Consider the following 23,619-nt stretch of genomic DNA (forward strand, 5'->3'; position numbering starts at 1 on the left):
GGTCCCTGGAATCCGAGGCCTCTCCTGGATCCTGGCTGGTGACGTCAGCGGGGAGCAGTCCTGGTCAGGCCGGGCTCCGGGTAGATGGTCGGCCGGGCTTCTGGATGGGACCCACTCCGTGAGGAGTCCTCCGACCCCTCTGGCTAGGTCCCCTGTCGCTCCCGGTCCGTCCCAATCTCCACTCGCCTCGGCCTCCGGACCGCTCCAAGGACCCAGGACTCTGCAGCTCTGTCAACCGGCACCTCCCCGTCTCGTCTGGTCTGGCCTGATGGATCAGCTCCCTGCAAGGAAAAAAGAAAGACTGTCAAGTACAGCTCAAAAAGCCCCCTGCTGGACAAAGGTTTCTCTCGCTATTGGAGGGAAACCCGAGTCCAAGATATAGAAATAGAACAAAACAACTAAATCTTTAAAAACAATTAAAATTCATTTTTAAAAGTCATTTTTTAAAAGACAATCATTCATAAAATAGTTAAAAGATCTTGGACTCGGGCTCCAGCAGGGGGAGATAACCGTCCCCGGAGGTGGGTCCCATCATATTAGATATGCGATAGTAATAGTCCCCATGCACTGATATCAGGCCGAATTAAACTAGTGTTGAAACGGCGGGAGGGAGAGAGCGAGGGGCAGTGAAACAGCCTGCTCGCTTAGGAGCTGTGGGGGGAGGAGACAGAACGCACTTACTAGCGCCTGAATTCAAAATGCCCAATCACTGCTTAGGATTCAAACTCTAACCAATCATCAGGCAGAATGAGGTTTAGCCAATAGCTCCAGGGTATTCCCTCTTTATAAAGCGTAGCGCCCGCTTTACTGTTTCATTTCTAGGTTGTTGCTTAGATATCGCTAAAGAATGGCCAGAACCAAGCAGACCGCGCGTAAGTCCACCGGCGGGAAGGCGCCGAGGAAGCAGCTGGCGACCAAAGCTGCCCGTAAGAGCGCCCCGGCCACCGGCGGAGTGAAGAAGCCTCACCGCTATAGGCCCGGCACTGTGGCTCTCCGGGAGATCCGCCGCTACCAGAAATCCACCGAGCTGCTGATCCGCAAGCTGCCCTTCCAGCGCCTGGTCCGAGAGATCGCCCAGGACTTCAAGACCGACCTGCGCTTCCAGAGCTCGGCCGTCATGGCTCTGCAGGAAGCCAGCGAGGCCTACCTGGTCGGCCTGTTCGAGGACACCAACCTGTGCGCCATCCACGCCAAGAGAGTCACCATCATGCCCAAGGACATCCAGCTGGCCCGCCGCATCCGCGGAGAGCGAGCCTAGACCCTGACACCCGAGGCAGTCACGCCCGGAGACACAACGGCTCTTTTCAGAGCCACACAAGTATTTCTTTAAAAGTAGATTCGCTTTTCCATTCCTGGTGCTTGGCTGTGTGGGTGCAAGCATAGACCTTTGGGGGGGAGAGTGCTTCCTTCCAACATTGTATTACTTCGGTCATGGTGCTCAATATGTCTATATTGAACGTGTAGATCCTATTTCACTCGAGTCATATTTGTACCCAGTTACTGAGAAACACATAAGCTAGATAGAGTGGGTTGTAATGGCTGTGACAAAAATGTACAAGGCCACTAGCGGCAATGCATATATTAACATTAAGTAGAACTAAATATGCAGATGAAAATAGTACTTTTGAAATTCAATCGTAAATCCTTAATCCTTAAAATGTGCTATATTACAATGGTAACATAAAATGGAAATTTGTGTCGGCTTAAATTGCGGCACACTTATACACACGCACAAATAAAACGATACAAACATAATTCCCAATTAAGTCCCTGTTAAACCAGCAACACACCCGCTCTCCCGTTAAAACACGGCTCAGGTTCTCGACACTTTGACCTCAAGGAGGATTCAACCTGCTGATGGAAAAATAACATGCATCTTTGTAACTACTTTTTAGTGCAAACGTAATTCAAATCGTCAACCAGTGATTGAAGCGATGAATTTAGAAGATGCCCGATTTCTCCTGACTGCGTGTTGATACAGACAAGTTAGAAATACTACGATTATCCTATAGTAATAAATAATACTATGGACTATTCCAGTTTAAAACCGGATAAAACCGAAACAGAACCAGAACCTCTTTCACAGACAGAGTGGGCGGCTCTTAAAAGAGCCTTTGGGTGTGGCGGTGGGTCCGGTCTACTTGGAGCTGGTGTACTTGGTGACGGCCTTGGTGCCCTCAGACACGGCGTGCTTGGCCAGCTCTCCGGGCAGCAGCAGCCGCACGGCGGTCTGGATCTCCCGGGAGGTGATGGTGGAGCGCTTGTTGTAGTGCGCCAGGCGGGAGGCCTCGCCGGCGATGCGCTCGAAGATGTCGTTGACGAACGAGTTCATGATGCCCATGGCCTTGGAAGAGATGCCGGTGTCCGGGTGCACCTGCTTCAGCACCTTGTACACGTAGATGGCGTAGCTCTCCTTCCTGGACTTTCGGCGCTTCTTACCGCCCTTCACCGCCGTCTTGGTCACGGCTTTCTTGGAGCCCTTCTTGGGCGCAGACTTGGCTGGTTCAGGCATGGTTTCAATTCACTGAGACTACAATGACACGAATACTTAAACCCCTATATTTATAGCAACCGTATGCAAATATGGTAGGTTTAAGATTGAAGACCGATTATTGGTTAGCGCCACTGGAATCATCATGATGGCCTCTGATTGGCTACACTTGTGCACCAATAGCAATTCTTGTGCCATTGTTAGCCAGACGGTGAGAGAAACTGGCTGAACAGAACCGGTTCAAACTGGTTCTCTGAAACACTTCTGTCGTAGAACAACAGTACAACACAATTCACGAAATAATTTGATATTTCGTAAGAAATGAACGATTTTAAAAACAATTCAAGCACTCAAGAGTAATCTATTGTGAAGATGTGTACCAACTGTCTCAGTTTTAAACTAATCGTAATATATAAGCAATATTACAAGCTTTGAAGTGGTCTAGCAAAAACATGTCCAATACATATATGCATTACATGTTTTCTTATTCAGGATTGATTGTCAGTCTTATCTCGACTTAATTGTAGGCGTCAAATAATTGTCACGGGGTTGTGAAGCGTAGAAACAGACGGGATTGTAATACATCCAAGTTAAACGTGGAGGAGAGAAGAGCGACACAACCGTCAGGATTAACGAGGAAGCAGAAATGTAGACGGGCTGACTGGCGAGCCACTAATCCCACACATTTATATTACATGCGGGTGGGTAGATGACAACTTAAACATTGTATGGTTGTCTGGTTTAAAACGAATTAACAGTAAGATGTCAATGCTCAATTAGCGTTTACATTTAGAAGCTGCATTATACTTCAAACACAATTTCAATACCCCTGTCCGTCTAGAGACCGACGTCTGTATAGACTTCCGTCTTAATCCTGGTGATCTCTTGGCAAATGTAGTCGCAAATACGCTTGAACATCATAGTGAAATAAAGAGAAAAGCCCTGATAGGAAGATAAGCTTAAAACTTTGAATAGTGCTGTATACAGAGTAGCGCACATGTAAATGTACAGCAGGCATCACAGAAGTCAAAACAGACAAGCTCCTTAGCAGAAAGTGTGGGCGGCCCTTAGAAGGGCCTTTGTGTTTCGAGATGACCGGGCAGATTGTCGCTTAGCCTCCGAAACCGTACAGAGTGCGGCCCTGGCGCTTCAGCGCGTACACCACATCCATAGCGGTCACGGTCTTCCTCTTGGCGTGCTCGGTGTAGGTGACGGCATCACGGATCACATTCTCCAGGAACACCTTCAGCACTCCGCGGGTCTCCTCATAGATCAGCCCAGAGATACGCTTGACTCCGCCACGGCGAGCCAGGCGGCGAATAGCGGGCTTAGTGATTCCCTGGATGTTATCACGCAGCACTTTACGATGACGCTTTGCGCCTCCTTTACCGAGTCCTTTTCCACCCTTTCCTCTTCCAGACATCGTAGCTTCAACCCCTCTATGTTTATACTAGAGAATGAATAGAAATCAGTTGCGTGTGTTGTGTATTTCTACCGTTCATGCGGACCTGATTGAAACAAAGCGAATGTCAAAACGCGGCTGCAGTCCAGAGCCTCGTTCTGAGTTTGAATTTTAACCCCTTTTCTGCCGATTTAAAGCCCACCTCCTTTTCTGAAGCGGTTCATACATTTACATTATGCAATTTATGTTGTGTTTTCCATTTTGGCTCAGTTACGATTATTATTATTATTATTATTATTATTATTATTATTATTATTATTATTATTATTATTATTATTATTATTAACACCACACACTGTCTCTCTCACACAGAGAAGCCCCCTGAGTGCCAACAGCCCACCCAAGAGGGAAGAGCCCAGATGCAGGACTACATAATAATATTGAGATCTTTCTGTTCTTCGTGCTGCCTGGAGGAGAGGCAGTCATTAAGCCTGGGCCTGAAGTCGTGAACCCCCACAGTTTATTGTCCGCAATATTCTGTTTGTGTCTTATGGACAGGGCCCAGCACCTTCTAAGAAGCGCCTCTCACATTAGATTGTGGACACTATTGCCATGGCCTATGAGTCCACTGGGAACCTGGTGCCTGAACACCTGGTGGCCCACTCGACTCGAGGCGTTGCCAAATCCTGGGCCTTTCAGAATAAGTTAACAGTTCTAAGCTGGCTTGGCCGGGACACGTACAAATTGAATGCTGTTGTGAAAAGCACAAAAACTTTTTCATATACTTCAGCGTGTAATCTTTTGTTGTTTTGTATTTGTATATACTGTTTGCTGTGTCGGTATAGGGGAATTGTTTTGGGATACTTATGTACATGCACAAATCTTGTATAACACACTTTGGGTTTACAACTATATATTCTGCAGTCCTTATCCTCCCTATCTTGAAGACTGGCGATCCCTTCGATCTTTTTTGGGAATCGTTACAGCAGACATCTGTGAGGCTGCAGCTTGGGCTTCGCTGCTCACATTTGTCCGAATCTACAGGTTGGATGCTTCAGGCTTTTCCGCATCCTGGATGGAGCTATTTTGAACTGAAGTGCGCAGTTCTCCCCCCCCCCCCCCCACACACACCTTGGGCAGTGTTTCCTTTTTCAGCAACCAATAATTTTTTTAATTGGGCTACTATTAAAGTGACTTTGGGCTATAGCTTGTAGCAGACATCTGGCAACCCTGTGACAGAGATCCAGGCCAGATTAATGCAGAGCAAAGCAAATTCTGCAACAACACTTGAAATCATTCACTCCCTGTTTCACAGATTAATGCTTTGTATTCTGTATTAATACACTGATCCCCTGCCCTCCAACAGCGGCCTCCCGCACTGGTTATAGGAGTCTGACGCTGCAGGGAGCAGTTTGGGCTTTTGTGTCGAGAGGTTTGCTCTTCAGCACAGTCATGTGTGAAATGTGTCAAAGCAACTTAAAATGCAGAGATTCACAGCTTCAAGTCACTGTGAAGCTTCAGGCACAGAGCAGAGAGAAACCAACTCCTGCAGGATGACAAAGGGGAGAACACTGCATGAAATTAATGGATTATAAACGAAGCACATTTGTAAACCTTAAGTTTACACAAGTTTAAGCGGTCATGGTAAAGTATTTGAAAACCTTATATTTACAATATAAGGTTTACATATAACTAACATGAATACTGTGGTAAAGTGTGTGGACTGGTGACACAAGGAAGGTATGTCAGCCGACGCCCGTCCAAAGTCCTATTCCCCTATGAGGCCTGCAGTTCCAGTATAGAGCCCTCTACAGGTACAACACAGGAGCGGTTAATTTGTGCTGTAAAGATGCTAAGGGGAGACCAAAGGAGGAAAGCAGGAGCTAGGACAGTGCTGAGTCGAGAAATCCATAGCTTGTAACCAGCCAACTGTAAATCTATACAATGGAGATATAGGTAAAGAGATATAGGCCAAGAGAAATCTGTTGGCCAAAGGAACAAAAACATCTCGCGTATTCATCTGAAAAGTGCAAATCCAATTGTGTTTTCATTTTTCTTTGTGATTTTCTATTTTTTGGGTGCACGTCCCAATGTTATTGTTGCTCTTGTAATGTGAATAGATTCAAGTAATGAATGAAAACAATATATTTGCTAAAATAAGTTTAACTTAAACTTTTATTTAAAGTAAGAACATGAAATAAACAGGAATTCTTAATTTCCGACTATGTCACTTATGGTATCAGGGCTATCCATGCATGAACTACATACATTTATGCACATATATTAAATGGACTAAAAAAAAGGCACCCTCTAACACCAACATATTTCATTTTTTGTATTTCTTATTTCGATTTTTGGGGATTTCATACTTAATAGACGCGCATGCAAAGGGTCTTGTCTTCACACATTGTGCATCTATTAGGACGAATACAGTATATTATATATAGGCCAAGTGTTTATTATGCATAGGTTTGGATCTGGGTGTGAATGTGAACAGTAAAGCAAGGACTGAACCACAGTACATGTTTTGTTTTTACAATGTTTATGCTATACACCAATCAGCCATAACATTATGACCACTGACAGGTGAAGTGAATAACACTGATAATCTCGTTATCATGGCACCTGTCAGTGGGTGGGATATATTAGGCAGCAAGTGAACATTTTGTCCTCAAAGTTGATGTGTTAGAAGCAGGAAAAATGGGCAAGTGTAAGGATCTGAGCGACTTTGACAAGGGCCAAATTGTGATGGCTAGACGACTGGGTCAGAGCATCTCCAAAACTGCAGCTCTTGTGGGGTGTTCCCGGTCTGCAGTGCTCAGTACCTATCAAAAGTGGTCCCAGGAAGGAAAAGTGGTGAACTGGCGACAGGGTCATGGGCGGCCAAGGCTCATTGATGCACGTGGGGAGCGAAAGGCTGGCCCGTGTGGTCCAATCCAACAGACGAGCTACTGTAGCTCAAATTGCTGAAAAAGTGAATGCTGGTTCTGATAAAGGTGTCAGAACACACAGTGCATCGCAGTTTGTTGCGTATGGGGCTGCGTAGCCACAGACCAGTCAGGGTGCCCATGCTGACCCCTGTCCACTGCCGAAAGTGACTACAATGGACACGTGAGCATCAGAACTGGACCACGGAGCAATGGAAGAAGGTGGCCTGGTCTGATGAATCATGAGTTCAAGGTGTTGACTTGGCCTCCAAATTCCCCAGATCTCAATCCAATCGAGCATCTGTGGGATGTGCTGGACAAACAAGTCCGATCCATGGAGGCCCCACCTCGCAACTTACAGGACTTAAAGGATCTGCTGCTAACGTCTTGGTGCCAGATACCACAGCACACCTTCAGAGGTCTAGTGGAGTCCATGCCTCGACAGGTCAGGGCTGTTTTGATGGCAAAAGGGGGACCTACACAATATTAGGCAGGTGGTCATAATGTTACGGCTGATCTGTGTATATGTAAACTTAAATTACAATACTTTTATTTATTTTCTTGTATTTATTTCTTAGCAGACACCCCTTAAGTCTTACACACTGTTCGCAGATGTATTTAAAATAACTTAAAATGTTTGCATAATAATGAACCTCACGCAAGACGTTATTTACATGGTTTACACTACATATGTAAACTTGTGTACCAACAGTAACATTTTTAAACAATGCTTAATTACATTTTTCTAATTATGAAAACTTTGTTTAAAATGTGTGCAATCATTACACTACCAGGCTATATAAGATTGTAATTTTACATGACTTCGATAACCTACTGTAATGATCTCAGGGATCCAATTGCAGGCTCACTACAATAATAAGATGAAAGACAGGCAAACAATCCGAGAAGGAGAAATCCAGAAGGCAAAAACAGGAACAGTCCAAGGGTCAATCGATTGAGCAAACAGGCTAGACAAAGCGATCCAAGCTAGATAATACAGGTAAGCTACAAAGACAAGCTAAATACTATTTATTTGGTAAAGTATTTTACATTTTCAAAATTAAAACATACAAAGGTTTTAATACTTAAGATTTGAATCTTTTTAAAATACAATTCTAAAATAATTTCTAAAACGTTTAAAATCCTTTAAAACAGGTGAATTCAAAGTGCATTAATAACAAAACAGTGTTAAATATGGCAAACTGCCAAAATAGCTATAATGGAAAACTAAACATCCAATGTTTTGTTTTTTATTTTGTCTAATGCATCTGTTTTAAAACACATTTCTAAAACAAAATGGTCTAATCCATCTTTTCTGTTATTTAAAACGGTCAACACACCAGACAAACCATAAACATAAAAAAGGAACAACTCAAAACCTTGTGCTTTAAAAACAATTAAAACAAAGACAATGATCAGTCTTCATTTTCAAAATTAAAAGCCAATACTTAAATATCAATCAATTCTGCAGAGGAGGCCCTCCCAGTCCTGATAGAGATGTTGTTCCTTTGCTTGCCAGTGCTGGTGCTTCACTCCGGACCGGCCCAGTTTCTGATATCCTGACTCCCTCCTCCGCAGGCCGTGGTCGCGCCTAGGTGCCGGCATCTTGGTTCCTCACAGACCTGCAGAGAGAGAGAGAGAGAGAGCCAGTCCGGGTGCACATGGGAAGCTTCACTCACATCTGTACTACTGAGACCAGCATGCCAGGTAGGGCTCTGCTCCTCAGGAGACAAGGAGCAGCCCTGAGGTAGGCGCCAAAAGACCCCCAGAACAGACATATTGCGGGGGGGGGGGGGCTTTCAGCCCCTCAGCTATCAATCTTCTTAACAAGAGGGAGGGGGGAGTAGGGGTATCTCTCTCTCGGCAGTCCGGTCAACTGCTCCTCCCTGGCCCTCGAACATCTATGCATTTTTCCACGGCTCCCTCCTCCAGGTATGGAACCCCTGGAGGATGAGACCGTGTGCCAGCCACTCCTTTGTCCCCCTTACCTCCACCGCTGGCTGAAGCCGCCGTGACATCTCCGAGGTGGGTAGAGGAGGCACCCTTCAATTGCGCTGGCAGTTTCACGATTCCTCTCCTGTTGGACCCCTGTGCCGATGTTCCTGGCTTTTGCTTTTCTTTCTATACGAGCCAGCACCTGATCTAGTTCACCCTCCAGCTGTAACGGTTGCAGGATTTTCTTCCTCACGACCGGTCCGTTGCAGCAGGAGGGAGGGCTGGCTCTCTCCTGCGAGGCGGTCTCGGCTACACTATCCTTTGGGCAGTTCCTTTGGAGTAGGGGGAGGTTCTGGAGCCAGGGCATATATCTGTTCTTCTACCTCTCCCTCCTCCTCCCGTGCCGGGCCTCCCTCCTGTTCCGACTCAGATTCCGGAATAGAGTTGCTAGTTAGTGAGAAGGGAGACCCGACTATTCGCATATGACTGGGGGCAGTTCTTATAAATGTGGCCTTCACAGCCACAGAGGTTGCAGAGTATCTTTTCTCTGCCGGCATGTGTCAGGTGACCTCCCTTACACTTGCCGCAGACCACCGCTGTGCCCTGGCAACAACGTGGTCTCGGCCCTGACACCGCCTGCAGAGTTTTGGCATCCCATCATAGTAGACCAGCCCTCTAGCTTCTCCGATCTGTATAGTACTGGGGAGGTGGCAGACCTTCTCTGGGTTCTCTGCACTCCGATCAACCGGATCCGGCACTGCCACGCTCCCCCCCACACACCGTCCCCATCTAGCACCTTATCTATTCTAGTGGAGAGCTCACTGAACCTCGAGAGCCAGACCTCCACGTCCTTGCCAGAGACCGTCTCACAGAAAAACTGCAGTCACTATTCTATAGCGTATGTCCGACAGAATTATCATCGAGAAACACGCCAGGTCCTTATACTTCTCTTCTATACACCTTATAGCACTCCTCTAGCAAGTAATGATTAACAAAACTTACCTGGAAGATGTCTCTTTGTGTGGCAGCTTCACCAGACAGTTTAGGTCTTTGGGAGCAAAGCCCATAACCTTATGCAATACTTCCCTATTGAACTGAAATCTCGACATCTGCTGGTCTCCTCCGTCTTCCCAGGTGAACTGCACTGCATTGACACAGAGGCGGCGACGGGTATGGAACTCCATTGCTGCTTAACTGTCTCCAGGGAGGCGGATGAAATACAGACGGAGTAGTTTCAGGACTGGTTGGTCTCCTCTGCTTCGCTCCGCAATTCCTGATCAGGGAGAGGCAAGATAAAGCAGAGAAAACAAATAACACAAAGCAAAGATAAACTAAACAAAAGAACAATAAACTAGAGGCAGGTGGGGATGATCCCAGCCTGATCCAGATGATGGAAGTTCAGTGTTCCCTCATTGAAGGAGGCCCACTCTGCTGGTCGGGGTTGCTAGGCCAGCCCGGCATAGTCCGCACACCGAGGCCCAGTCCTTGCCTGGTCTCCTGCTGGTGGTGGAGGTTCCAGTGGGCTTGTGTCAGTGAGGAGGTCTGACTGGCTTCAGTGCTCCAGTGGGCTACACTCCTCCCTCTGGGTCCTGGTCCAGGTCTCCCGAGGGGGTGCTGCCTTCCTGGTGCTAGGGAATGTGAGAGACAGGGTTTAGAATTAGTATTTAGTAGTAGAGAGACCTCTGGTGGTGAACTGAGGTAGGATCAGGTGAAGCCGTGAAACCTATGGTATATAGTGGCTGACTTAACATGTATGTGAATTTTGTATGTGTTAACATTAACCCCACTTTAAAACAAGGTGCCTAATTCAATATAAATATACTTAAGAGATAACGGAAGCCAGGAAAAAAGAGAATAGAATGGCCGAGTGGCTGAGGAACCTGAAAAGAGATTAACATAAAGTTATTTTTAATTGTGTTAGATGTAAACAAATGCAAATACAGTCTCTTACAGATTGTCTCAAAACACATTAATCACATAACAATCAATAATATCTATGAATAGCCAATTTAAGACTTCTTTATCTAATAAAAGTTAAACACAGAGGAACTGTCGACCCAGTGGATGGTGGGACTCTATAGGCTTTAGATTGTGTAGTGCATGTGGATAATTTAATAGATTGAAGAAGTTGAAAATACAACAATGGGGAAGGATGGATAATAAAATAATTGCAAGATTAGACTTATAAAGTAAAATTAAATAACAAAATGCATATACTGATATATTGTAAATTAAAAAGCAAATGTATATGGGATGCATTTATGCCTTAATTTGATCTTGATTAATTTGAATACTTTCTTATTCTTTAGTGCATCCCAGAAATATCTGAAAAAAGCTTGGTTCAAGACGATGTATATATTTGTGAAGCAGACGTTTACGCCTTCCATTATTCTGTAAACTGAGTGTGAAACAAAGTTTACAGTATGTAAACCTGCTGTACAAATACACATGGAGAGCTAAAAGGTAAGCAGATCGTTGTATACTCTGTGTAAACGTGTTGTTTACAAAGCAGTTTACACACTGTACATTTATTAAACTGTAGATTGCTTGAGTTTACGAAGTCTGTAGATTCCGTAAAGCTTTAAAATCATGCAGTGGAATATTGCGGACAATAAACTGTGGGGGTTCACGACTTCAGGCCCAGGCTTAATGACTGCCTCTCCTCCAGGCAGCACGAAGAACAGAAAGATCTCAATATTATTATGTAGTCCTGCATCTGGGCTCTTCCCTCTTGGGTGGGCTGTTGGCACTCAGGGGGCTTCTCTGTGTGAGAGAGACAGTGTGTGGTGTTAATAATAATAATAATAATAATAATAATAATAATAATAATAATAATAATAATAATAATCGTAACTGAGCCAAAATGGAAAACACAACATAAATTGCATAATGTAAATGTATGAACCGCTTCAGAAAAGGAGGTGGGCTTTAAATCGGCAGAAAAGGGGTTAAAATTCAAACTCAGAACGAGGCTCTGCACTGCAGCCGCGTTTTGACATTCGCTTTGTTTCAATCAGGTCCGCATGAACGGTAGAAATACACAACACACGCAACTGATTTCTATTCATTCTCTAGTATAAACATAGAGGGGTTGAAGCTACGATGTCTGGAAGAGGAAAGGGTGGAAAAGGACTCGGTAAAGGAGGCGCAAAGCGTCATCGTAAAGTGCTGCGTGATAACATCCAGGGAATCACCAAGCCCGCTATTCGCCGCCTGGCTCGCCGTGGCGGAGTCAAGCGTATCTCTGGGCTGATCTATGAGGAGACCCGCGGAGTGCTGAAGGTGTTCCTGGAGAATGTGATCCGTGATGCCGTCACCTACACCGAGCACGCCAAGAGGAAGACCGTGACCGCTATGGATGTGGTGTACGCGCTGAAGCGCCAGGGCCGCACTCTGTACGGTTTCGGAGGCTAAGCGACAATCTGCCCGGTCATCTCGAAACACAAAGGCCCTTCTAAGGGCCGCCCACACTTTCTGCTAAGGAGCTTGTCTGTTTTGACTTCTGTGATGCCTGCTGTACATTTACATGTGCGCTACTCTGTATACAGCACTATTCAAAGTTTTAAGCTTATCTTCCTATCAGGGCTTTTCTCTTTATTTCACTATGATGTTCAAGCGTATTTGCGACTACATTTGCCAAGAGATCACCAGGATTAAGACGGAAGTCTATACAGACGTCGGTCTCTAGACGGACAGGGGTATTGAAATTGTGTTTGAAGTATAATGCAGCTTCCAAATGTAAACGCTAATTGAGCATTGACATCTTACTGTTAATTCGTTTTAAACCAGACAACCATACAATGTTTAAGTTGTCATCTACCCACCCGCATGTAATATAAATGTGTGGGATTAGTGGCTCGCCAGTCAGCCCGTCTACATTTCTGCTTCCTCGTTAATCCTGACGGTTGTGTCGCTCTTCTCTCCTCCACGTTTAACATGGATGTATTACAATCCCGTCTGTTTCTACGCTTCACAACCCCGTGACAATTATTTGACGCCTACAATTAAGTCGAGATAAGACTGACAATCAATCCTGAATAAGAAAACATGTAATGCATATATGTATTGGACATGTTTTTGCTAGACCACTTCAAAGCTTGTAATATTGCTTATATATTACGATTAGTTTAAAACTGAGACAGTTGGTACACATCTTCACAATAGATTACTCTTGAGTGCTTGAATTGTTTTTAAAATCGTTCATTTCTTACGAAATATCAAATTATTTCGTGAATTGTGTTGTACTGTTGTTCTACGACAGAAGTGTTTCAGAGAACCAGTTTGAACCGGTTCTGTTCAGCCAGTTTCTCTCACCGTCTGGCTAACAATGGCACAAGAATTGCTATTGGTGCACAAGTGTAGCCAATCAGAGGCCATCATGATGATTCCAGTGGCGCTAACCAATAATCGGTCTTCAATCTTAAACCTACCATATTTGCATACGGTTGCTATAAATATAGGGGTTGTTGCGCGAGTTTAAGTATTCGTGTCATTGTAGTCTCAGTGAATTGAAACCATGCCTGAACCAGCCAAGTCTGCGCCCAAGAAGGGCTCCAAGAAAGCCGTGACCAAGACGGCGGTGAAGGGCGGTAAGAAGCGCCGAAAGTCCAGGAAGGAGAGCTACGCCATCTACGTGTACAAGGTGCTGAAGCAGGTGCACCCGGACACCGGCATCTCTTCCAAGGCCATGGGCATCATGAACTCGTTCGTCAACGACATCTTCGAGCGCATCGCCGGCGAGGCCTCCCGCCTGGCGCACTACAACAAGCGCTCCACCATCACCTCCCGGGAGATCCAGACCGCCGTGCGGCTGCTGCTGCCCGGAGAGCTGGCCAAGCACGCCGTGTCTGAGGGCACCAAGGCCGTCACCAAGTACACCAGCTCCAAGTAGACCGGACCCGCCGCCACCCCGCCACACCCAAAGGCTCTTTTAAGAGCCGCCCACTCTGTCTGTGAAAGAGGTTCTGGTTCTGTTTCGGTTTTATCCGGTTTTAAACTGGAATAGTCCATAGTATTATTTATTACTATAGGATAATCGTAGTATTTCTAACTTGTCTGTATCAACACGCAGTCAGGAGAAATCGGGCATCTTCTAAATTCATCGCTTCAATCACTGGTTGACGATTTGAATTACGTTTGCACTAAAAAGTAGTTACAAAGATGCATGTTATTTTTCCATCAGCAGGTTGAATCCTCCTTGAGGTCAAAGTGTCGAGAACCTGAGCCGTGTTTTAACGGGAGAGCGGGTGTGTTGCTGGTTTAACAGGGACTTAATTGGGAATTATGTTTGTATCGTTTTATTTGTGCGTGTGTATAAGTGTGCCGCAATTTAAGCCGACACAAATTTCCATTTTATGTTACCATTGTAATATAGCACATTTTAAGGATTAAGGATTTACGATTGAATTTCAAAAGTACTATTTTCATCTGCATATTTAGTTCTACTTAATGTTAATATATGCATTGCCGCTAGTGGCCTTGTACATTTTTGTCACAGCCATTACAACCCACTCTATCTAGCTTATGTGTTTCTCAGTAACTGGGTACAAATATGACTCGAGTGAAATAGGATCTACACGTTCAATATAGACATATTGAGCACCATGACCGAAGTAATACAATGTTGGAAGGAAGCACTCTCCCCCCCAAAGGTCTATGCTTGCACCCACACAGCCAAGCACCAGGAATGGAAAAGCGAATCTACTTTTAAAGAAATACTTGTGTGGCTCTGAAAAGAGCCGTTGTGTCTCCGGGCGTGACTGCCTCGGGTGTCAGGGTCTAGGCTCGCTCTCCGCGGATGCGGCGGGCCAGCTGGATGTCCTTGGGCATGATGGTGACTCTCTTGGCGTGGATGGCGCACAGGTTGGTGTCCTCGAACAGGCCGACCAGGTAGGCCTCGCTGGCCTCCTGCAGAGCCATGACGGCCGAGCTCTGGAAGCGCAGGTCGGTCTTGAAGTCCTGGGCGATCTCTCGGACCAGGCGCTGGAAGGGCAGCTTGCGGATCAGCAGCTCGGTGGATTTCTGGTAGCGGCGGATCTCCCGGAGAGCCACAGTGCCGGGCCTATAGCGGTGAGGCTTCTTCACTCCGCCGGTGGCCGGGGCGCTCTTACGGGCAGCTTTGGTCGCCAGCTGCTTCCTCGGCGCCTTCCCGCCGGTGGACTTACGCGCGGTCTGCTTGGTTCTGGCCATTCTTTAGCGATATCTAAGCAACAACCTAGAAATGAAACAGTAAAGCGGGCGCTACGCTTTATAAAGAGGGAATACCCTGGAGCTATTGGCTAAACCTCATTCTGCCTGATGATTGGTTAGAGTTTGAATCCTAAGCAGTGATTGGGCATTTTGAATTCAGGCGCTAGTAAGTGCGTTCTGTCTCCTCCCCCCACAGCTCCTAAGCGAGCAGGCTGTTTCACTGCCCCTCGCTCTCTCCCTCCCGCCGTTTCAACACTAGTTTAATTCGGCCTGATATCAGTGCATGGGGACTATTACTATCGCATATCTAATACTTTAATAAATGAGGTTACAAGTTGAATGTGTACCCCTGTATTTAAGACATGATCTTATTATAAACTATATTTCATTGTTCCGTTTAAGAAGTCACCTGGATTGTTTATTCCAATCCCTGTAGAAAGGTTATTAAGATTTAACAGCTAAAGATAATTGCTGCTGGCAGCGTGTGACGATGCAATAATGGGGGCTTCGTTGTGGTTGCACTCATTTCAACTGTGTACAGTTCATGAGGGCGATACGTGTGTGATTGCGCATTATGTTAATAAAATAAACGACAGGCTTTGAAATACGGAGTGGAGACGGCTTCAATAAGTGTGTATAGCCTGATCAATATAGGTCGAGCAAGTCGTGTAGTTACAGCACCACTCGCAGAACAGATGCAGTACATTTTAAACTGCTTATTTTGAATTAGTGTAACAATCACCGCATACATTATGTATTTAGTGCAATATATCGTGCTTTTCAAATGAGAAAGTAGCACTTGGCATAAAAGGGATCAGTAATTTAACTACCGAACTTACAACCCACTGTATCGATTTACACTAAATTACTTCACTTAAGTGCTTTCAACAGATGAATCTCGATTTCATAATCACTTCAAATGGAAGGCCGTGCCTCTAGGAAAGTGTGGGTGGCTCTTAAAAGAGCCGTTGGGGTTCGGTCACTCGGTGGGGTCTTTACTTCTTGGCGGGCTTCTCGGTCTTCTTGGGCAGCAGCACGGCCTGGATGTTGGGCAGCACGCCGCCCTGGGCGATGGTCACGCCGCCCAGCAGCTTGTTCAGCTCCTCGTCGTTGCGGACGGCGAGCTGCAGGTGCCGGGGGATGATGCGGGTCTTCTTGTTGTCCCGGGCGGCGTTGCCAGCCAGCTCCAGGATCTCGGCGGTCAGATACTCCAGCACAGCGGCCAGGTAGACCGGGGCTCCAGCACCGACCCGCTGAGCATAGTTTCCCTTCCGCAGCAGCCTGTGGACACGGCCGACTGGGAACTGCAGTCCAGCCCTGGAGGAGCGAGTCTTGGCCTTCGCTCTCTGCTTGCCACCGGTTTTGCCTCTTCCACTCATGATCGCACGGTCAGATACAGCAAGTATGGGATACAGAAGAACTACGCTGCCTGTGTTTTATAGACGCTCCTCTCCTTGGGATTGGTTCTTTCTTCCTCTTCCATCCGTCCACTCACAGAGCTGAATTGAGGCGCGCTCGACAGGAGCTGTAACCAATCCGCTCGCAGGTCTCAGATGTCTGTTTCCAGCGGGAGTAGGGGGCGGGAGCGGGTCTCCTGCGCTTTAGGATGAAGCAGCAGCTTTACTGTAGAGAGCAGGCGGAGCAGAGCCGTCAGCATTTCATTCACAACCAGTCAGTGATTTAGGGTCCCATTTGAACTGTATGCGAAATTGTACATGTCTGTTTGGACAGTAGTATTTCGATATGAATTGGGTATAATAGAATCATGTACCAATACTTGCTAACAATTTATATCTGTATAATCCCCAGCACTATTGTTGGTATGACTAAGGAACCCATCCTGACACATGAAATCAGTGAGGGTCGCAGACCCTTCATAACCGGTGCAGTTCAAACTTGCAGCTGCAGTTGCGCGTCTCTCATTTCAAGACAAACACCTGTCAGAGCAGCTCAACACGGGTAATGACGGTTCACTGAAGATGCGATGTGACGTCACATTTCATCCTGACATGCCGTGGAGTATTTTAGTATTGAATAATAATATAGGTCTGCATGATATTGCAATATTACATCGATCATCAGCATTTGGCTGCACAATTTCGGAGGGGGCACATTATGTTGACACTCATGTAAATAATGCTCTGTACCCTTGGGAAAACGCCGAAGCAGCCCCAGCGCACTGCGCTCGACCCCATGCCAACAGCCCGCCCTGTCAGTCAGCCGGCTGCGCTGTGACTCGCCCCGTCACCGAGAGAGAGACTGCTGCAGGAGCGGAGCAGGACACGCCGCCCCGTTCACACCACCGTGCTTCACAAGCCCTGTACACACGTTCACAACGTGGGGGGCTATGGCAAGGAACCTAATTCGTGGACAATTGAACAGACTGGATACAGAAATGGAAAAACGCTGTTAAGAAGTAGTGGTGGCTCTTAGAAGAGCCGTTGGGGTCGAGGCGGGTAGAGTCGGAGTCAATTCCTTCACTTCTTCTTCGGAGCCGCTTTCTTGGCTTTCGGCTTGACGGTTTTGGGCTTGGCGACCTTGGGCTTGGCCGCCTTGGCTTTCTTGGGGCTCTTGGTGGCCTTCTTGGGCGCCGCCGGCTTCTTAGCGGCTTTCTTGGGGCTCTTGGTCGCCTTCTTAGCCGCCGCGGGCTTCTTGGCTTTCTTGGGAGACTTCTTGGCGGCCGCTGGCTTCTTCGCTGCCGGCTTCTTGGGCTTCTTAGCCGCGGCGGGTTTCTTGGCCGCTGGCTTCTTGGGTGTAGAGGCGGCCTTCTTGGCGGGCTGCTTCTTCTTGGCCTCCGCCTGCTGCTTGTTGAGCTTGAAGGAGCCCGAAGCGCCGGTGCCCTTAACCTGCACCAGAGCGCCCTTGGTCACCAGGCTCTTGACTGCGACCTTGACGCGGGAGTTGTTCTTCTCCACGTCGTAGCCGCCGGCAGCCAGGGCTTTCTTGAGGGCGGCCAGGGAGACGCCAGTTCTCTCCTTGGAAGCGGACACGGCTTTGACGATCAGGTCTCCCACGCTGGGGCCGGCCTTCTTGGGCTTGGCGGCGGACTTCTTCTTGGGCGCCTTGGCCGGCGCGGCGGCGGGAGCTGGAGCCACTTCTTCTGCCATTTGTGTGTCTGTGTCGAGCGAGTCGGACTGTGGAGCCGCAGCGCAGAGGGGCGGAACTTATACAGCACATGAGAACCGTGTAGACTCAACCACAGGCGCGCAGCTTCTCCTGGGCGCACAGCCGCTCGGATTTGTGTTTTCTCCTGGCAGAAAAACGGCGAAAACTGGGCGAGAGAAGACGAGAAACTAGCTACACACGCTGTACTTGCAAAGAGGTCCCCCTGTTAGTCGGTCATAAATTGGGTTTCGATTATAACCATGAGGTGTTTTTCAACCAGAGTCCGAACACTTTCCAAAACTGCCTCCAAACGCAGGCGCCTCGATCGGACTTCCTCGTATTTTCCCCAATTAAAGTCACTAAAACCCTCCTTAAACATTGACAATGCCCCCTCGCTATGAAGCCGAGGCCCTGATGAATCAGCCGAAGCCGGTATAAAATCTGACACGATTACAATAGAGTAATGAAATGGCTGTTTGTGAAGTGCAGATAACACACGGCACAACTCGCCCGGACGGTCACATATACGACTCCTAAGATGAACACCTCTCTGCTACCACTGCGAGATACTGTATCATTTAGCAAACACATATGTAAAGAATGTGATTGAGAGTTGAACTGGTAAAGAATATAAACCAGTAGCGCATTAAACTGTATTTGTAGTACATTTAAACTGTTGCATTTGAACAGGATCGGCTTCTCCCAGACTGGCGTCGGTCTCAGTTCTGCGGTCCAACAGAAACGAGTCACACTATGTTTAAACCCAGCCAGCACGCCCGGGTTTTGTTGTTGTTGTTGTTTGTTTGTTTGTTTGTTTGTTTGTTTGTTTGAAATGCTGAAAATTAAGGTTAAAATCCAGTTGTGATAAATATAATAGAAATGACAAATGAATTGTCAAAACAGCAGAACCACACGCAACCGGGCCCCAAGTGGGTTGTAGCTGGTTAGGCTGGGCTCAGCTGGGGTTTAGATGTTTTTTTTACTGGGTTCTGTGGGTCCCAGTTGGGCTCTGTGTGGGTTCCCTTACTCAAAACTTTTTTTGTTTTCATGTAGATTTTTGATATACACTTTAGATGTTATGGTTAGATTTGTTACTTGTGTTCACCCAGTCATTATTTCGTATTTAGCATATGTAAGGTATATAGTATGTAGACTATAATGTTTAGCCTGATTCGCATTAATATTATTTAATAATGCCTCATATTTTAGTTTTATAGCATCATTTATAATATAGTTGTTTTATAGAACTTTTTCAAATGTGTTCCCATGTAGTCATATTCGATCGGTTTGATGAATTGAATTAGATTAAGTTGTTATTTAGTTAGTTGTTTTTTTAGTTCAGATAAATTATGTTTGATAGATCAATTATTAAAATATTATATGGTATAGATAGTTTTCAGTTAGATCAAAATTGACAGACTCCAGACTCTACATATTTTATAAATGTTTATTGGATTTAATTACCTATACTCATTGTATTAGAAAAATATTGAGATTAAGGTTCTACATTTGAACCTATGATTGACATGTACAACATATCCTTCCACAAATTAAGTGTAAAAATATCTGCATGTATCATAATCAAAACTGTAATAATAAAGTCATGTTCTTGTTATGAAAATAATAGTCTAAGCATAAACATTTTATTTGAAATATACAGTCACTTCTACACAACTAATATAATACTAGTAAAGATTGCAAGTACATCACTTTAGACAGGGGTTGCCTATATCTATAACTCTACAGACCTGTATCGGTCTTAACTCAGTTCGTACGTTTATATATCGAATATTACTTTATATGCCCATATAGCTTATTATACGCTGCCTATATGATATTCTTAATTACACAATTTACCTTAAACATATTGCCAACATTAATATTACTTCATCATCTTCCTTGGAATACTTTCTTATGTTTATTATTATTATTATTATTATTATTATTATTATTATTATTATTGTTATTATTATTATTATTATTATTAAACTGTCACATCGCTTGCACCTGTCGCGTCCAATGTGAATAGACCTTAACGGTTAATTTTTTCCTGGCACCAGGGGCGGACTGGCTGGGTCACAGGCCAGGATGCTAGTATACAAGCATAGGCCACTTTTCTGAAACAATCGCTAGAATATTGGAAATGAAAACCACATAGCTTACAAAAACCACCATAAACAAAACCAACACGAAGGCCTGCAACTCCCAAAGTCTTTTAAAGAAAATGTTTTGCTTCGGACAGTATTACACAAAAAAATATAATAATAATAACAATAATGCATACAGTACTCTCTTCTCTGGCATTAAACTGACTGCTGCAGAGTTGAGGTGCCTGACTGTTGCTGAGTTGAGTTGACTATGACTGCTACTGCTGCCTTTAAGGAGTCAGACTATGCATATTTCAACCATCAGATGAGTGAAGGTGAATATCTAAGTAGAGCAAACATTTCATAAATGAATGAATTTCAGAATTGAGAAATTGCGTTCACAAGAAATATGGGTAAATGACAAACTTAAAAGACATTTCAGTGCACGTTTCAGTTTCAGTGCAGATGGGAGCAGTGCAGTGCTCAACAGTATCTCTTACCTCTGACAGAGCAAAGCATAAAATAGAGGATAATGTCACACTGTCTATATAGATTGCAGCAATAGCATCGTAAATTCCAGCAAAAGCAAGCAAATCATTCCTCAAATCTGGACCACAACATTAGCCATGGTGGCAGTACCTTCAGACTTTCAGGCTGAAATAGAAAACCTGGCTCCACAAGTTCTTGTCATTTCTGGGATGTAACACTGAGGCATCCTTCATTAAGTCTGTGTGTGTCATAAACCTGTTCAACTGTAACAGTAGCCTTCTTGAATAGAACTTCTGGATAGTACAGAGCAGGGTTGGCCAACCCTTTTCCTGGAGAGCCACAATCCTGCAGGATTTCCTGGTCTCTCTAAATTACCAATCAATGGATACCTTGAACACAGGGACATTCAGCCTAATTAAGACCCACAATTGGCTCAATTAAGCAGTTAATCTGGATAGAACAAAACCTGTACACCCTGAGGCTCTCCAGGACCGGGGTTAGCCACCCCTAATTAGAAAGTTGAATAAATATGGAAAATCTCAAAATACATTGTGAACTGAATTATTATTATTTCATTATCAAATATTAAATACAAATCTTAAACATGTTTTGTAACAAAACCAAACCTAACGTTGCCAGAGCTGTGGTATATACAATAATACTAATTCCTGTACAGCCTTCAATACATTCTAATTGATTTAATGATGTTTGTATTAAGACTTCCTGTTTTCATAATGTAAAACATCAATAAGTCTGTACTATGTATTTTTAAAATGCATGTCTTAAACACTGTTACTCTCAATTATGTCATATTGTACTTGTTGCTGACAGGGAGTCAGATTGTTTCCGTTAGTAACGATGCAGTTTTCAGTTATCTTTCAAGTCGGAAGCACTGCCCAAGGGGGAGGGGATTCTGCACACTTCTGTAGGAACCCAATCGAAATGTCAGACTATCAAAGCTGCCATTGGCCCCTGTGCCCGTCACTCAAGACAGGTCCCTTCCTACTTCCTTTTTCAGATAACACTACATTACAGCAAGTCGGGCAAACTAAACTAGTTTATATTTTTCGGGAACAAGCAATCACTTCAGAAATTACACATAGGATCATTTTACAAGTTTTAAACATATCAACTAACATCCTAACTAAGTTTGTAAATGTATATTTTATTGAGCCTTAACTGTTGTTCCAAGTGTTTCCGTAAAAGGGTGAAGAGCTTGCTGCCTTTTCCACTTGTTGTGGTAGTCTGGCAATTATGTATTGTATAGCCTCTATAAAGTTCTTCAACTTTAATTGTTGACCACAGAAAATTATCTTCCATCTTGTACGCGTTCCCCAACTTAGTGAAGGCTGTGTATGCTGCTGATGTTGTGATGGGTTAGGTTTTATCTCGTGCAAAAGCACATAATAGGCTAGCACGGGCATCATTATCCAATCCATATATTTTCTGTTTTATATTGAATGTGTACTTTCATGTCCAAATCAGTATATATTTTTATATTCTAATAAATATTTATTTTACCATGATTCGTTGTTACTGTGTTATGTTGGTATTAATATAATAGAGCACACTTCATATATATATATAATGTATGTGTGTTATTGTAAATAAGGCAAGACAAAAAGACATAAGGCAAAGACAAATACCAGTATAGAAAATATAATTTATAAATAAAATGTATGACTTAATGTAATTGCTGGGCAAATATCTTAAATAAATACAGTAACATCAAAACACTAGATGATCTGTGAAAAATAGCATCCCCATGTATAAGATACGTGACTATGATTTGAGGAAAATGAACTGGGAGGTAGAAAATACGAGACTGATAGGAAAATATTGATGTAATGTTTATTTAATGAATGGCTTTTGTCAATTTACCACAGTTTCATGTGTTCCAGGTGCTTCTCTGGCTCTCCTCTCCTGTCCAACTTCCCATCTGCTATTCAAGCTTCCCAGTGATTTCGTAGATGTTGTCATGTGACTCCTTCTTACGCTCTGATTGGGTACGTGTCCAGGGCGATTTTATGAAAATAGGATTCTGCTCTATTGCTTGAAATCGGATGAATTTGCATTAAATTTGATTTCTTGCGATTTCACTGTGAAATTTCGAGGAAATCTTGGGCTGCATTCGGATTTTATGAAATCGGATTTCATGGAAATTTCATAATGTATCGTGGCCTTAGCATACACAGTGTGGGGCAAGTGGAGCAACTCTCACGCCGCCTGCGCTACATTGTGGCAGTGGACCCCTGATAGCTCCTCGCAGCACAGGAGGAATCTCACTCAACTGAACAGTACAGAGCAGCCAGCTCCACTGTGCTGTCATGATAACAATAAGATATATCGCAAGGTGCAGGAAGCAGATCACACATCCTCCACATAACATGGGAGCAGGTGCCATCTACTAGCACAGCTAAATGCAGGGCAACAGCAGGCTCTACTATTATAAAATGTATATACACAGCGGGATGCAGGATCCAGTTCATACGCCCTCCACACAACATGGGAGTGGCGGCCACTTGCTCCAATAAGTGGCCACACCAGCTCTACAATGTCATAACCAATTAACTATATACATATAGTTAAAATATATATTTTCCTTTCAGTCTCGTATTTCTTACTGCATCGACCGTGGCATACTGAGGGGAGATGCAGACCAAACCTACACTTTTCATGACCTGTCCATCTGGCTGCAGACCAAATCATGTGCCAAATATATTTCTGACCATGCAGCAGTCCTTTACAAAGGTGAGGGCTCAAAGCTGGATAAATGGGAGCAGCACTATACCTCCAAGAAATAGGAGCAACCATCCTTTGTCTATTACAATGCTGAAACAGCTCCAGCTGATTCAAGCTCACGCCCTTCAGCCTGTCAGTCATTGTACACCTAGACTAAAGACAAGCCAAAGTCATACTGCCCATTTTGTAACACCAATGAGCACTACCTCAATGCCTGTGCGGAATTCAAGAAGCTGTCCGCCGGGCAGATAA

General features: G+C 44.8%; 8 protein-coding genes across 8 annotated transcripts; 3 read left to right on the plus strand and 5 right to left on the minus strand.

Annotated features, from left to right (window-relative positions):
• The first annotated feature begins 807 nt into the window (after positions 1 to 807).
• On the plus strand, positions 808 to 1,347 carry LOC136756471 (histone H3). Its single transcript, XM_066712324.1, has one exon. It carries the CDS (start codon positions 848 to 850, stop codon positions 1,256 to 1,258), a length of 411 nt encoding a protein of 136 aa, XP_066568421.1. The 5' UTR covers positions 808 to 847; the 3' UTR covers positions 1,259 to 1,347.
• A 745-nt stretch (positions 1,348 to 2,092) lies between these two features.
• Positions 2,093 to 2,544, minus strand: LOC136756616 (histone H2B). Its single transcript, XM_066712334.1, has one exon. It carries the CDS (start codon positions 2,510 to 2,512, stop codon positions 2,138 to 2,140), a length of 375 nt encoding a protein of 124 aa, XP_066568431.1. The 5' UTR covers positions 2,513 to 2,544; the 3' UTR covers positions 2,093 to 2,137.
• A 1,007-nt stretch (positions 2,545 to 3,551) lies between these two features.
• On the minus strand, positions 3,552 to 3,945 carry LOC136756746 (histone H4). The gene has a single exon (XM_066712343.1). It carries the CDS (start codon positions 3,912 to 3,914, stop codon positions 3,603 to 3,605), a length of 312 nt encoding a protein of 103 aa, XP_066568440.1. The 5' UTR covers positions 3,915 to 3,945; the 3' UTR covers positions 3,552 to 3,602.
• A 7,881-nt stretch (positions 3,946 to 11,826) lies between these two features.
• Positions 11,827 to 12,220, plus strand: LOC136756762 (histone H4). The gene has a single exon (XM_066712344.1). The coding sequence runs from the start codon at positions 11,858 to 11,860 to the stop codon at positions 12,167 to 12,169; it is 312 nt and encodes a 103-aa protein (XP_066568441.1). The 5' UTR covers positions 11,827 to 11,857; the 3' UTR covers positions 12,170 to 12,220.
• A 995-nt stretch (positions 12,221 to 13,215) lies between these two features.
• Positions 13,216 to 13,701, plus strand: LOC136756632 (histone H2B). The gene has a single exon (XM_066712335.1). The coding sequence runs from the start codon at positions 13,272 to 13,274 to the stop codon at positions 13,644 to 13,646; it is 375 nt and encodes a 124-aa protein (XP_066568432.1). The 5' UTR covers positions 13,216 to 13,271; the 3' UTR covers positions 13,647 to 13,701.
• Positions 13,702 to 14,472: 771 nt separating this feature from the next.
• LOC136756455 (histone H3) lies at positions 14,473 to 14,978 on the minus strand. Its single transcript, XM_066712323.1, has one exon. The coding sequence runs from the start codon at positions 14,942 to 14,944 to the stop codon at positions 14,534 to 14,536; it is 411 nt and encodes a 136-aa protein (XP_066568420.1). The 5' UTR covers positions 14,945 to 14,978; the 3' UTR covers positions 14,473 to 14,533.
• A 914-nt stretch (positions 14,979 to 15,892) lies between these two features.
• Positions 15,893 to 16,361, minus strand: LOC136756504 (histone H2A-like). Its single transcript, XM_066712326.1, has one exon. It carries the CDS (start codon positions 16,321 to 16,323, stop codon positions 15,940 to 15,942), a length of 384 nt encoding a protein of 127 aa, XP_066568423.1. The 5' UTR covers positions 16,324 to 16,361; the 3' UTR covers positions 15,893 to 15,939.
• Positions 16,362 to 17,366: 1,005 nt separating this feature from the next.
• LOC136756300 (histone H1-like) lies at positions 17,367 to 18,072 on the minus strand. Its single transcript, XM_066712312.1, has one exon. It carries the CDS (start codon positions 18,049 to 18,051, stop codon positions 17,422 to 17,424), a length of 630 nt encoding a protein of 209 aa, XP_066568409.1. The 5' UTR covers positions 18,052 to 18,072; the 3' UTR covers positions 17,367 to 17,421.
• Positions 18,073 to 23,619: the final 5,547 nt, after the last annotated feature.

Source organism: Amia ocellicauda, chromosome 1, assembly GCF_036373705.1.
Source record: "Amia ocellicauda isolate fAmiCal2 chromosome 1, fAmiCal2.hap1, whole genome shotgun sequence".
NCBI classification, from domain to species: Eukaryota; Metazoa; Chordata; class Actinopteri; order Amiiformes; family Amiidae; genus Amia; species Amia ocellicauda.